General features: G+C 31.5%; 3 protein-coding genes across 7 annotated transcripts in view; 2 read left to right on the top strand and 1 right to left on the bottom strand.

Annotated features, from left to right (window-relative positions):
• The window catches only part of LOC126771590 (zinc finger and BTB domain-containing protein 17-like), a 299,967-nt gene that overhangs the window by 253,841 nt on the left and 30,519 nt on the right, over nt 1-15,607 (bottom strand). For 4 of the 5 annotated variants that reach the window (XM_050491559.1, XM_050491562.1, XM_050491561.1 and 1 more), the window contains one exon: nt 10,100-15,073. In XM_050491559.1, the coding sequence (XP_050347516.1) occupies nt 14,637-15,073 (437 nt within the window). In that variant the 3' untranslated portion in view covers nt 10,100-14,636. Of the gene's footprint in view, nt 1-10,099; nt 15,074-15,607 lie in introns of those variants that run through there. The other variant, XR_007669553.1, reaches the window with a different exon arrangement.
• Nucleotides 476-5,527, top strand: LOC126771636 (protein phosphatase 1 regulatory subunit 7-like). The gene is made up of 6 exons (XM_050491633.1): nt 476-613; nt 717-951; nt 1,494-1,622; nt 2,234-2,396; nt 2,777-3,085; nt 3,606-5,527. Exons 1-6 carry the CDS (start codon nt 607-609, stop codon nt 3,777-3,779), a joined length of 1,017 nt encoding a protein of 338 aa, XP_050347590.1. The 5' UTR covers nt 476-606; the 3' UTR covers nt 3,780-5,527.
• Nucleotides 6,215-9,935, top strand: LOC126771620 (H/ACA ribonucleoprotein complex non-core subunit NAF1). Its single transcript, XM_050491608.1, has 5 exons — nt 6,215-6,825; nt 6,943-7,103; nt 7,527-7,633; nt 8,336-8,472; nt 8,708-9,935. The coding sequence occupies exons 1-5, from the start codon at nt 6,452-6,454 to the stop codon at nt 9,312-9,314; spliced, it is 1,386 nt and encodes a 461-aa protein (XP_050347565.1). The 5' UTR covers nt 6,215-6,451; the 3' UTR covers nt 9,315-9,935.

The following is a 15,607-nucleotide window of genomic DNA, read 5'->3' as shown; positions in this document are numbered from 1 at the left end:
GCATTATGCGATACACTGATGACGGAAGTCGTATGGCCTACGCCACACGCACGAAGAAATATAATGAACTTCTATAAAGTCACATGTGTAGTAAAGGCACTACGATCACTAACAGCTAAAAATTATTATAATTGTATTGAATTATTACTATATACTAGATTCTAAGCAAAAAACCAAAATATTAAAAGAAATTTTTCATTGCTATTATACATATAAAAATAATTAAATATTTACTTTACTTTTTAATATTTAAAAAAACACAAAGTTTTCATTCCTGAGATATATAATAAATAATATATATTCCTGAGGTATATTATATTAAAATAATGTTTTAATTTAAGCGCATTATAAATTTAATGGGAATTTCTACCTTACTTGCAATTATCTGGATTCTTTATGATAATAATTGTTACATTATCTGTCAATATTGACAATATCAGACAATATGATAGATTGTCAATTTATCATAATTTTTAATTATTTCTATATAAATAGATGCTGAAAAGCTAAAACTTGATTTTCGTAATTCATAGTGTCGATCTAAGATATAATATCTAAGCACTATAGACTTGGAATAAAGACATTTTATCCCTATATTACATTATTATGGCAGGTAAAACATATTATTTATAACACCGGTTAATAAATCTCAACAAAATTGTAAATTAAAATAAAGGTTTTATATTAGTAATTGAATGTTCACTTGTTTTATCCAGACAAACAAGATTCACCAATGGCGAACAATGAAGCTGATGCAGTACCCAAAGTTGTGGCAGTGAAGGATAATAGAAAAGAAAATAACTCATCGCCACCACCGCCAGCGACTCCACCCCCAGGGGAAGAAGATACTCAAGAATTGATAGTGGTCAATGAAAACACTGAGCTCCTTGATCTTAACCATGGCAGAATTGGAAAAATTGAAAATCTAGAGCCACTGAAAAACTTAGAAAGGTAAACAGTATGCTATTTATTAACAGAACATTTTTATAATTGATCTCTTTCTCTTATAATTAATACAAATTGGTAATAAAAAATTGTATAAAGTAGGTTAAATTTACTATGAGCAAAAGGTATTTTCTTTTTAATTGGGTATATTAAAAATTATTGAAAATATTTATTTTGGCATTGTAAGCCGTAATACAAACTTCTACAATACAGTTGTAGTCTGTTTCAACTACCGTCTCTTGAAAGGTGTGTGTTATTATATATGTATTTACCTATATATATCTAGTAAATTTCATATAATTTTTCTGATAGGGCATTTGTTTTATGGTATTCTTTTATTTTACCAACAAACAGCCCTCACATATTTTATATACATTACACTATTATTATATTATAAACTTTATAATCTGTACAATGCCTAAGGACAGATTTTAAAGTTTTTATTATGTAATATATTCAATGTAATGTTTCTATCAAAATTAACCAGACACATGCACCAACTGTTATACTGTTATTTATGTAGTAATTATTTATACATTTATCTTCAGGTTATATCTCAGATGGAATTTCATAAAAAAAATCGAAGGACTCGACACACTCACTAAATTGGTGGAGCTTGAGCTTTATGACAATCAAATTGTAGTCATTGAGAGTTTGGATAACTTGGTTAATTTGGAGTAAGTATATAATATTTGTATTAAATATAAATAAGGTGAAGATTAAGTCCTCCTTTTGATATCCTTCTTGGTGGTTGTTTACTATTTTTAACCTTATTTTTATTTATGATAGGTTCGAGGACAGGCATTTGGGCCTGATGAAGTGCTTACCGTTGTCCATAGACATTACAGTAAAATAAATTTAAACCCCTAACATCCACCAACCTTGGGAACTGAGATTTTATGTTTCCTGTTTTCTATATTATGAAAAAAAAGAAGTACCCACAGATTTTGATACAGAAGGTTGGGAATACAAACACTATAAGCCAATGGATGAGGCAGGATTGATAGTTCTTTGTAAATTTAATGACATTGTTTTTATAAATTATTTAAAATAGTTATATTATACTTGTATATTATTCAATTGGGGTTTTTTTATATTAAGCTATATAATGAAGCTAAGCTTTATTGTAATGCTTATTCAATCCTTTACTTTGAAACTGTTGTACTGTAATGTCTGAATACAAATAAAACTAACCATTATTTACAAGATCAATTTTAATAATTAAAACAATATTTTTTATAATTAATTCCATTTTGACAATTACTTTACAAACTCCTTTATATTTCAGGATACTGGATTTGTCATTTAACAGGATAAAAGAAGTCACTGGACTTGATAAACTTCTGAAACTACGCAAACTATATTTAAGTTCAAATAAAATTACTGAAATCAAGAATGTTAATCATTTTCCTAAGCTAGAGACACTTGAGCTGGGAGATAATCGTATAAGAGTAAGTACATTTTACCTGTTTTCTTGAAAATAATATAACTTAGTTGAATATAATATAATATAACTTATATATTATTTTGTTTAAACACAGCTTATGTATATGTTTAGTAAATACTGATTTACCTTTTTCTGTCATTATTGATTTGACATTCGGAAGAAGATGGCAGTATTGTTTAACTAATCAACTGTTAATGACATATATAAATTCATCAACATACTTAATATGTTCCAAATAATAACAATCCTTTAGTGCAGTCTGTTGAAACCCTTTCACACACATAGTTCAATCTATTTGCCTATATTAGCCTTACGGCCATTTACATCCACATACAAGTTTTCTTGTAATATGACTTAATTACAATTGTTTTTATTATTTCACAGGAAATAAAAAATCTTGAAGGCTTAAAAACACTAAAAGAGCTTTATCTGGGGAAAAATAAAATAACAAAGATTCAAAATCTTGAAGACCTTTCAAGTCTAGAAATACTTGTCCTACAAAGTAATCGTCTCACAAAGTTAGAGAATCTTGAGCATTTAACCAGCTTGGAACATTTGTATGTATCAGAGAACGGATTAACTGCTATAGAAAATCTACAGAATCAAGTCAAACTCCAAACATTGGATTTGGCTGTGAATAGGATCACAGCTATCGATAACATAAGACACATGAGTGATTTGGAGGAATTATGGGTAAGTTATTACATAATTTTTTCCTTAAAATAACATTGATATTCCATTGTGTTCACTCCCTCAAATTTTTTTTTTACAATTTTTGTTCGGAGTGCAAGAAGTATTTAGAAATTGCCTACTTTATATATAAGCATAACAATTGAACATTTTGATTATGTTTTATTAGTATAATAATGATATTTTTTGCTTTGTCATTTCTATAAGTAATTAACAAATAGCTTTACTTTAACAGCAATAAATTTATAAACACAAAAATGTCAGTAACATCGAACTTTTTACGGTTTTAAAATGGAATTCAAAATTTTTCATACAAGTTATTATACTAGCAGTAATGTTATGTTTGTAAATTATTTATTTTCATTTTAATTATATTATTACAAAGTTATCGGCTAACTACAATTTTATAAATAAATAAATTCTAAAAATGATAAATTCATATGCAACATTCTTAAGACTCAATACCTAAAATTACACAGTACTTATCTAGATATTGTCTAACGGCTTTTATTTATTTTTTCAGCTCAATGACAACCAAATATCCGAGTGGTCATCAGTTGAATACTTACAAGAGAACAAGAAGCTGGCAACTATATATTTAGAGCGAAACCCTATTGCATCAGACCCGGCATATAGAAGAAAGATAAAATTAACTCTTCCATCGCTGCAGCAAATCGATGCAACTTTGTGTAGATAAGAATTTAATGCATTAGTAGTTTGAGTATCACCCCAGAACTCTAAAGTATAATGCACATTGTTTTGGACCAAAATTATTATTATCTATATGAGCGTAGTTAGAATTATTTTTTGTAATGGACAGATTCCATTATGGTTCAGTAAATTTCATTTGATTTTTTTTATTATTCTCATATTGAAATTCTTAGTATAGACCATGCCAGGATTTTAATGACTACTTCTTTAGATTTTATTTAATACTTTATAGGTGCCTACCACTGCCCATAGACACTGGCAGTGCAAAAAATACACAAATATTGCTACGCGATCTAAGTATTATATCCGCTGTGCGAGTAATTTAATTGAATCTTTTCTACCGTCGATCCCAGCAATACAAGCTGCAGCAATACAAGCAGTATTAATGCTCGGCGTTACAATAAATTATGACGGGTCTATACAGAGCTCTATCTATAGTGAAAATTGTTCAGGATTTCTGGGGGGACGCTAGACATTAGCGTGCCCCTTAAAATCTAAACAGTGTTATATGTAGGGTTGTAAATGTGAGTTCCCATTTCATTAGCCATTTCCACTGGTAATTTAACTGGTATAGATAAATAAACAATGTTGACCTTTAATTACTGACATCATTGTTCGAGATATGAATGTTCCACGGTATTTGTTATGGATTCGGAAAATAATTTCGTTTGTTATGTCGGTGAAGTTGTTATTGTAACTTTAGAAATAAAATTAAACTACATAAATCAAGTAGTTAAGTTGAAATGTATTTTATTATAAATAGACCTGTTCATTATAATAAGACCTGTTTGTAGAGCATAATATAGCAGAGCAATTAGTTTATTGTTTATTTATCTTTACCTCTTCTTTTATTAGAAATTATTATAGTTATGGTCATGATTATAAATAATCTGTATAAAAACATAAATGTATTATAATTATTTTGTCTTTGTCTCTAACAAATGTTATGGCAGTTTTCTAGTTGTAATGTATTTTATGTTTATTTTCGTACATTAGCGACATATTAGTAGATGTAAGATTTTTGCTTTTATATATATATATTGTAAAACTATTAAAATAAATATTGTCAAATTGTTTAAATGTAGATAATTCTCATGCTATCAGATGATTCTTATTACTTGCATATTTACTGTTATTTAAAGGCCAAATTTAGAGATACCCACATTTCGAAATCTTTTCTTTAGAATTTATTTACAATGACATCAATGAAAGAACTTATACCTAAACCTATAAGTCTCATCAATATCCGTCCGCATTTTCTATATTTACTCAAATGAATTGAGATTTATATTTTTGTCTATACCTAAAGTGTATGATTCGTGACGCCTTTACATCCTATAAAATTAATATAAATAAGTTCCTATAAAATTATCCTTTAAAAAAAGATATGTATTTAAAAATATAAGATTCTAATAGTTACAAAATGTAATATTCAGATTTAATAGATTTGCTCTCTTAATCATATTTATTTTGCTATTTATTAAAAATCAAATTTAACCAGTAACAGCCAGTTTACATAACAATATAGTGATTTTATAGTTTATATCGATGAGACAAAACGTTAAACATCTTTCAAACAATACTATAGACTCACGTTTTCAGGCAGTCTCGGAGTCCTACGCCAGCAATGTCCACATGGCGGATGTTCCAGATCTTCCCCTCAATGCATTTAGTAAAGTAAATTTCTTAGTATAATATTACATTATTATATGTTATGTCTTTGTAATAAATGAAATAAAAAACATTTCTATATTTTATTTTAATTGACAAATTTATTATAATTTAGAAAACTATGATGTACGTATTTAATATAAAGAAAATTGTGTATTAATAGTTAATTATTGATAACAATTGGCTTGGCAATGGCATTGGGCAGAAAGTGTTTAGCTATAATTTTCAGCCCTGGATTTATATCTAGGCCTCCAAAGCACCAGTCTACCCCACCCAGTCAAAAATATAATTTTACTTTAATTGCTTCAGAATGGGGGACCTTAAGTAACAAAGTCTAGGGGCTTTGAATCTATAAGTCTGAGCCTGATTATTTTAAGCTGCATTGTAGGAGATCCAAAGAATTAATTTTGAGTTGTATACTTGATGCATTATCATGTCTAAAGTAACACTGCATTATTTTCGGACAATAACCTATTTTCTTTGTTAAAGTCTTAAATAATTGGGATTTTAAAAGTACATCAAATAACTATATCAATTTATCACATTATCGAAAATACAGACAATCTGAGACGGTCTGGCTAAACCATTAGGTTAAGATATTATTACTTAATTAATAATTATTTAATCGTATTTGCATTTTGAATCGGCGACATCATGAAATAAAAAGCAAAAGTAGTTATTTTTTATCTGTACTGAAACTGACAGACTACATAGGTACAATTTCATGTAAGCATTATGGTAAGCCGTCAAGTGTCAATTGTTATTTTTTTAGAATAGTAGTATCTGTTTTTCTGCAATTTCACGATTGTACGATTTGTTTTAATTAAGTCCAAAAAGTGAATTTACGATATATTATCACCACAATTTTTTATATACATCATCGCCGAAACGCAAGTTTACATTTTTATTATATAATTGTTAGAATAGAAGCAGTACAATAAATTCTTAGCAACATTGCCGTCCACGCGGAATTGTTTGTTCATTGTAATGGAAAACCTTGATCAAAGTAACAATAAAAATGTGTCGCTGAGCTTAATTGCCGAATATGGCTCGGAATCCGACTCGGAGGACACGAGATCGAATGATAATACAGGAAATGAGGACTCTGATGCTGTGGAACTCAGTGAGATGGTATTGAAGAATAATATTATTAATGCATGCGCTCACGGTCCGCTATCGGAAGGTAGTGAGAGCGACGTGGGGGTAACGAGACATATGATAATAGATAGCTCTGAAAGTGGAATTGTGGAATATGATGTAACAGAGTACAGGGATGCTGATAGTGATTCGGACTCCAGTTCAGATGACTCTAGTGATAGTGATGTAGATTCAGTTAAAGATATTGAAGAAATATCTAGCGGGTAAAAACAATTTTTTTTGTATATTAAAAATGTTGTTATTAAATTTTGTATATTATATTAATTGTTTTTATGGAATCTTGTATATTTTTTGCTGTTATCTTTACTATACATTTTTAGAGATGAACTGGAGGGTAATAATCGAGGCAAGCTTGATCCTCTTAAAGTACATGGAGAACTAGGCCTGGATGACTTGCCACCAATAGAAGATCTTGCCATAAGCCTTCCAGCACAGGAAACAACTAAAATTGGAACCATTGCCAGTGTAGTTGATAGATTAGGTAAATATTATTAATTTTGAAGTTATTTAATGTTAACGATGAAGGGTTATTTGTTACATAATTTTCAAATTTTTATAATAACATAAACATTTTCAGCATATTTTCAACGGAAATTAAGTAACTGCAGAAGATAAGTCTCTAGTGCACTTTCTATTCCCATAATCCCATAATTCACTTAATTTTAATGGACAATCAAGAGGCATAAATCTAATGCATTGCTCAAAATAAGCTTAGCTTCCCAACAAAACAATGTATTGACTACATGAAAGTACTATGTAGCAATTTAAATAAAAATTTAAATAGAACTGCAAGTGCAGGTACAAGGGACATAACATCTTAGTTCCCATTAGGTGGTCCATTCGCCAGTCTGCCGATCTACTTTAAATAAAATTAATTTGTAATTAATATCACGAAAAATTACAGTTATAGTTCGGGCATTCCCTGAGACACCAGCGGTGGATTTGGACAGCATTCTTTTTTTAGAAAATGGAGCCAAAGCATTAGGAAAAGTGTTTGATGTTTTTGGACCTGTAAGTATAGACTAAAGCAATAAGTATTGTATTTATTATTTGAAAGAATAATAATAAAAAAATTAAAGTAGTGAAAGAAGACAAACTAATGATTCTCAAAACAACAGGGACAGAGACAAAAGTCTTTAAATACAATTACTAATAAAAATATATATACCTAGTGAATACACAAACTTAATGGCAATATAATATACAAATACCAGTTAATCCTTTTCAGTATTGTCTATTTAAAGTTTAGCTATTTTCTTCTTTTGTATTATTAACTTACAATAATAATGTTTAGTTTGAGGAGTGAGTGAGAACAATTATGTCATGGAGTAGATGACCTTTGTCTGATGTAACAATTCTTAAATTAATAAAAAAATGTATTTGAAAAATTCTTACCATGTTCGTTATATTCAAATATTATGTATTTATCTCTATATATGTTTCTTTTTAATAAGACTATTCTTCTATTCATTTCATTCATAATATATTATATTTAATATTATGTTATTATATTTTCTATCAATGACCGAATGAATTATATAATTCATAATGCATCAGACAAGGCTTTTTGTAAGCCTTTCTGCTTAGTTATCACTTATTTTGCAACCTAACACTAATGCTTCATATTGCATTAAACTTTGTTGAATATGTATTATATAAAATGCTTAGTCGAATAAGTATTTGACTTTTACTCAACCAACTGTAATTAATTAGGTAACGGAACCACATTACTGTGTACGTTTCAACTCCCTGGAGCATGTGAAGGAGCGCGGTGTGCAGCCCGGCATGGAGGTGTTTATCGCACCTCGCAGCCAACACACTAATTATGTCTTCCTCACCGAACTTATGAAGTAAGTATTTAGATTTTTAACTTTGTATGTATACCAGAAGAGCATTCTGCAAGCCTTCTTATCAATTACTCTGTAACCAAAACTCAATCACCAAGTTCTTCTTTGAAGATTAAGTGAGCCTGTGTGTAAGCACAAAGAATATATGACCATAATGTGCCTTACTAAAATAATAGAAAAGACATATATTAATTTTCAGTTTTTCATATTTAAATAAATCAAAATATTTTTTTTTCAGGGTAAAAGGTTCTGATGCATCATGGTTGAATGATATAGAACCTCCACCTAACCACATTGACTATTCCGATGATGAAGAAGAAAGAAAAGCTAATAAAGCAAAGAAGGATAAACAAAACAAGCAGCCAGATTCAAGTGATAATGGGGAAAATTCTAAAAACCCCCAACCACGGAAAATGCTTGAAGCGAGGCGTAATCACCGACCTTCAGACTCCAGCAGTAGGTTTGGTGGTTCAAGTCGTGGTCGCAGTTCGGTACCGCCCGGCTTTAGAAGGAATCCTCCTCATTTCGCAAGAGCTCAAAGACCTTGGGACGATCAAGCGATGAGAACCCCTCCACCGCATCCTAATGTAGACTCTGGTGGTCCATATCTCGCTCCTCCAACATTCAATCCCATGTATACGCCTTTTAATCCTGTAACACCACCCCCGTATGTGATGAATAACAGGCTTCCATTTGGTAGAAATCCAAGAATGCATGGAATGCCTCCGATGAACATGCCTCCGCCTTTCAGACAAAACCTGCCTATATTCGGTTCTAATTATTGCAGCATGCCCGGACCACTGCCGCAATGGGCCCATGGCCCACCCCCTCCACCGGGCACGTAATTAATCGCAGAGTCACGGTTCAGAAAGTATAAATAAATATATTTAGTCAATAGCTAGTGCTGTGCTAAACAATACTGGTTTGCTTATCCAAATATCTATATTTATAATTAATAAAAACGTGGTAAAGAGTGAAGCTGTTTTAATCTGTTTATTTTCAGTGTACTTAAATAAAATAAAGATAAAATTGCAGGCAAATATACACTAACACTGAACCTTAATGAAAAGGCAATTATTTGTAAACAGCTCAGTATCATCCTTATCTCCGTGTATAGTTTACACAAAATGTAACATAATTGAAAAGTTTTATTAATGAGATGCGAGATTTATATAAAATATCGTATCTATCGTATTTCAATTAAGATTAATAAGATTTTGTATTAATAAAACTACCATAATTATTAAAAATAGTTTTTGTTTTATGGTACTAATCTTTAAACTTAACTAATTTGATAGGATTAAAAATATTTCTATCACCTCACGTTTCGGGCTAAAAATAGTATAGGAAGTATTTGAATTTTGTCAAATTAGTTTAGAGATTGTGTACAGAAGATTTGATACCGATGTCTAAAGTTGTGTGATCTGGTGATATATACACTTATTATATTTTCTTAAAAAATAGCAGCTGATATTGTTTTATTGTTTTAAAATTAACCTTCCCTTCCTACAAATATATATATTTAAATTATTTTGATTAGTTTTTTTTCTTCTTTGTAATTTGCTATGTAATCTATATTTTGAGGATTTTTATATATAATTAACACAAGGTAAAAAATTAAAGACGAATTATTTTGTGATTTCTTTATTAAATATTTCATTGTTAGAAATTAACTAACGATCGAATTTCATAAATGTTAAAATAATAAAAAAAAAGTTTATAATAATAAAGACTACAGCTAAAAAATACTGCTCTTGGACTATGCAGAACTAAACATTTTATTATTTCTGCTGCCCTTGTATTGACGATAGTCAATGAAACTGGTTAAAATAATTAAAAAAAAAAAAATTTTGCACTCACATGATCACAACGTAAAATGATAGCCATTTCACAATACAAGAATATAAAAATCTTTTCACATAACAACTAAACATAATTTTCATCTGTTGTCTGAATAAAACATTAATTTTGATTCTTATAAAAAATTTCGAGTATAATTAATTGCGTAACTTAATCTCGTCAAATGGAACATTAGGTTATTCAAACATAAAATACATATTATATAAATTACTAAAAAGTAATGACGAGATAAAAAACTATTATTCAAACAATCTTGCTGTAAAGGTCGTTTTTAATTTGAATGCAGTGGTATCGTTCAATATTTTATTAAATCATTGAACTGGCAGTGAACAAAATTTTGAATACATAAAAAAATAAATTAAAATTTTTATAAAATGCACTTAAATTAAATTTGATTGTTTGAATGCAAATATAAAAATAAATGCAAATGATTTTCGTCAATTAAGTATCTGATTATACCACTGCCGATGTTACGATAAAAAAATATAATTAGGGAAACAATAATAAATGCAATCAACCGGGCAATCACTCTTCTAACATTCCATAAATAATTATTTTCAATTATTGCCAAACCATAAGGCCTTTGTTCATCAATCAACATCTGATTGACTTAAAAACCTAAATACTTTTGTATAAGATCATATATCTTATCTTCGCATCTACAAATATTCCTGAATACGGTTGTGTACCGCAAATTTCTCCTGTATAAAATATATTGAGATAAAAAGGCACGTTTTCTGTCATATAGTTTGATGAAAAACGACATAATTTTCTGATATAATTGAACAACATTGACACTATTGTGTCAATGTTGTTCAATTATGTTCAACTAAATATTTTTAGTTTGTTAGGTTATTTATAAATGTTAAGATATTGCGGTTTCACTATTTATAATATTAAACAGATGTTGATTGCTAATCAAGTGGCAAAAGGGAACATACTAAACTTAACGACAACACAAAGCCAATAGGGCCCTTGTAATTTTAACTTAAAATCGAACCTAATCTACTAAATGTGGGATATAAGTTCACATTGTATGGGAGTAAATGATCGCATTAACTTATCTTTAGTTATAAAAATACAGATTCATTTCGTTAAATTAACACGCAGTAATCTTAGCTTGCCGTTTGAGACTCATGACAATAAATGCCTCTTGGGCTTCTTACATTCGTAAGTCGATGAATCGGTCTTAAATAATATATAAAAAAAAACCGATTAAATTAAATAGAAAACGGTACAGAGCAGTCTTCCATTAAATACGTAATAAAATATACTTTAAGGAAAGCGTACCTCAAAACGATTCGACGATATATCACTAGTAGTGAACTACGATTTAAGAATAATTTGATCTCATAATATAAACTTAAACACTAAAAGAAATTATATTTAATCAGCTACGATTAGTTGAAGGGTTACATTTTTTGTATCGATTATACGTTAGGAACTATACTACTGTACAGATATTTGAAGAAAATAATTTCTTAAAAATATTCATAGTAGCGAGTTAATACTTTGAAGACGTCCACTATAATGCGACACTTCCACCGACATGAAGCGTAAACGAACATCGAATATAATTAAAGGAACATAAAGATAATCCCGAAGTTGGCTGTCTCACAGCCGGCGCCCGGGCGAGGCTGTCGCGAGGGGTCCTTTATTGCATACTGCGTTACATTAACTCTACGATTACACATTACAGCAAAATGATTAAAGAAATATATGTTATTATATATTACGTTCATAAAACGTTCTGCTAAAATAATTAGCTAACTTCGTATCACTTGTTCGTGTGGTGTTGCCGAGTTTATAATATTTAGAATATATTTTTTTTTTAAGTCTAAGACACTACGCTCTACGATCTAATATTCACAGAGATTGATACATTTAGACATGGAAAGGCGAAACAGCGTGTGCTTACTACACGATAACTCCAATACTTCAATTGATTCATTTTAACATATTTTATTATTAGCAAAATAATTCCAAAATATCTCGTCTTTATTTATAACGCGGTTTTGTATCGCCATTAACAAATATATCGCCGCGATATTAATAGACACGCTCATTAAAACTTATATTACGAATATTAATTATAATAGACAGCCAATCAGACGCTACTTATGAATAATTATTAAAACTACTAAAAAAATTTCGATCCTAAAATAACGATTTGTCAGTATTTCGGGGAGGGGGAACAGAATATCGACCATTCGTCAACTAATCACCGTTTATAATTCTTAATATGAACGCTACCCACGTAAGCGTATATCATATTGTATACACATCATAAAATTAGGCTTGATATTACAATTCAAGCTCACTGAGATCTGTAAACCGCTTTACACACCGCGGTGGCTTAGTGGGCAACTAGCTTAACATAAGTACGAAATACGCTGAAGGCAACACAGTACAATATTATATATCTACGTTCCATCATTACAATATTTAGTAAATATTTATTACTCCTCTATGTAGAGTTTCGGAAAATATTATAAATCTATAGTGATTATTATATATGATTACATTGTACATGAAAACCTCATTATATATTCAATTGCATTCAAGTCTCACTAATAGATAACTACTCGTACTCGTCCGTGGAAACTACACTTTCCTACTTCACAATTATTATTTATTATTATAAATAATCAATTTTACGTGTAAAGTGGCAGTTATTCCCGGGTTTTCATGTAAAATGTTAATTGTTGTGACATTTGTTCTTAATGATTGTGTCAGAATGAGTATATCTGTTGTTTAAACATTTAAAAAACATGGCATACGTGTGTGACATTAGGAAAATACTTCTACATACATATAAAATCTTAAACTATAACTATGTTTAATATGGCTCAGATTATACATATCGGAGCGACGAACGATAATGCGACCACGTTTGACTGTAATGTGACGTCACTTGCCAATCATTTAGCGATCGCTACTGGACCGGTGATCGTGAACATTTAACGAATATGCCAATGTCGTCTTAACGTAGTCGCATTATAGGTCGTCGTTATCTACCTGTGAAAAAATCACATCGATGCCATGTTTTCTAATGTCTTTGTAAAGCTTTAGCAATTACAATTAAATCTCCTGTTCAATAAATTACATCACCAATTTAAATGCATTTTCGACAGTCACTTAGTTTTTTTTTTGTATTATTCACTTCGTTTCGATCATTGTAGTAGCATTTCAGAACCACGATTAGGCCGCTGATACGTAGACTTGAACGAGGAACATCGCCGCAGTATGTAAAGTGTACGCGATATTCAATAAAAAGCATTAACACTAAACAGTTAGGAAGACATAATTCTAATTCCACACACCTGTTCCATGATTGCGTTATATTTTCCCCTAAGACACTCATAGTCTTGAGAATGATGGCACAAGCAATTTCTTATTTAACAATCAAAAATCTACCATCCATTAAAGCGCTAGTGAACATCGATTGCATCGGGATATGAAACGACGACGGCCGACCGACCCTCCACACGAATGCTACCACAATAATAATATTTCTTAGTGTCTACCCCAGAAGTACAAGAGCAAATAGTAAAGAGTTTCATCCATTTCGTTAGAGCCGTTGCAGGAAGACGTTCGTACCTATACGTAAATAGGATATTTTGTTCGGAACAAAATGGACGAAATCGGAAACTGGTATAGATTGTATGTCACTATTATTTATGTAATAGTGACATATCGAAATTGTTTGTGAACGAACTGTTAGTTTTTTTTTTAAATATACCGTAACAGCCTGTGAATGTCCCACTGCTGGGCTAAAGGCCTCCGCACCTCTTTTTGAGGAGAAGGTTTGGAGCTTATTCCACCACGCTGCTCCAATGCGGGTTGGTGGAATACACATGTGGCAGAATTTCAGTGAAATTAGACACATGCAGGTTTCCTCACGATGTTTTCCTTCACCGTCAAGCACGAGATGAATTATAATCACAAATTAACCACATGAAAATTCAGTGGTGCTTGCCCGGGTTTGAACCCACGATCATCGGTTAAGATTCACGCGTTCTTACCACTAGGCCATCTAAAAGGATTACAAACGGTTGCTTTTAATTATCACAACTCAGTGTAACATTTTACGAATAGGTTAATAAATAATAATTTCAATTAATCGATTACTCAATAACTAAATTATGGAATGTCATACAAAAACGTATCAAGGGCTGGACCGGCGCAGTACCGTCGGCCTACGAGTGTACAAACGAAACATAAAAGTCCGTTCACTTCGCACATTTCTCAATCTATTTCCACTTGAAGGGTATCAAGAGGACGGGGTAGACCCTAAGGTTCTCACATTATGTGTTCTCGACCGGCCGGATGGTGCAGTCGCCCACGGTGGTGATGGGCGTGATGGTGACGGAGCTGGGCGCGGCGGCCGGCACGCCCGGCTCGGCCGGCGCCGGGTCCGGCTTGTCGTCCTTGTCGTCGCAGCCGGGCGGCAGCTTGACGATCTGGCAGTCGCCCACCGTCATGACCTGCGCGTCGGCGGGCGGCGGCTCGTCGGGCTCGGCGCGGCTGGCGTCGTCGTCGTCGGACGAGGACGACGACACGTCGATGGTGCGCTCGTGCGACGCGTCGGTGGCGCCGCTCTGGTCGGCGTCCACGTTGCGGTCGGGGTCCACGCTGGTCACGCCGTACGAGTACGCCAGCGGGTTGTACATCATCTCGGTCAGGTAGGAGAAGTCGCCGAACGGCAGGTTCGTCGCGTTGTAGTTTTCGTTGGGTCGCCCGTCTGGAAGTGGTATGTACGTTTAGTGTTTATTGCGCGACTGTTACTTGATCGTTTCCAAATATTGTCCCGGGACATATACATGCTATCTTAGAAATACATTTTCTTACTAAAATACTTAGGTTTCGTTTTACGGCAATGAGATTGCTAAACGACTCCACATATTTTTTTCACATTTTACATGCATATACCTCAATATATAATTGTTATTTATTAGACACAGGCGAAGCAGGCATGTTAGTATGATAAAACAGTTCATACGGTAATTCAGATATAATATAAAATTCTTAACACATCACAAGTTAGTATTAAGAGGAAAGTAAATAATCAACAACGAACCACCTTTATATACTTAAACTTCACCTATACATACATAAAAAAACAAGTAAATTCCTGTTAAAAAGTACCGTCACCAGAAAAAAATATTCTACTAATAATTAAAATAATGATTTTAGTATCACAGTATACAAATACCGATTAGTACTGACACGTCCCCATTTTATTTATTTTAATGATAATTTAGTTTGACATGCCATT

This window comes from Nymphalis io, chromosome 11 (assembly GCF_905147045.1).
Source record: "Nymphalis io chromosome 11, ilAglIoxx1.1, whole genome shotgun sequence".
NCBI classification, from domain to species: Eukaryota; Metazoa; Arthropoda; class Insecta; order Lepidoptera; family Nymphalidae; genus Nymphalis; species Nymphalis io.
Note: the sequence above shows the minus strand (reverse complement) of the source record. Positions and strands in the feature narration are given on the sequence as shown.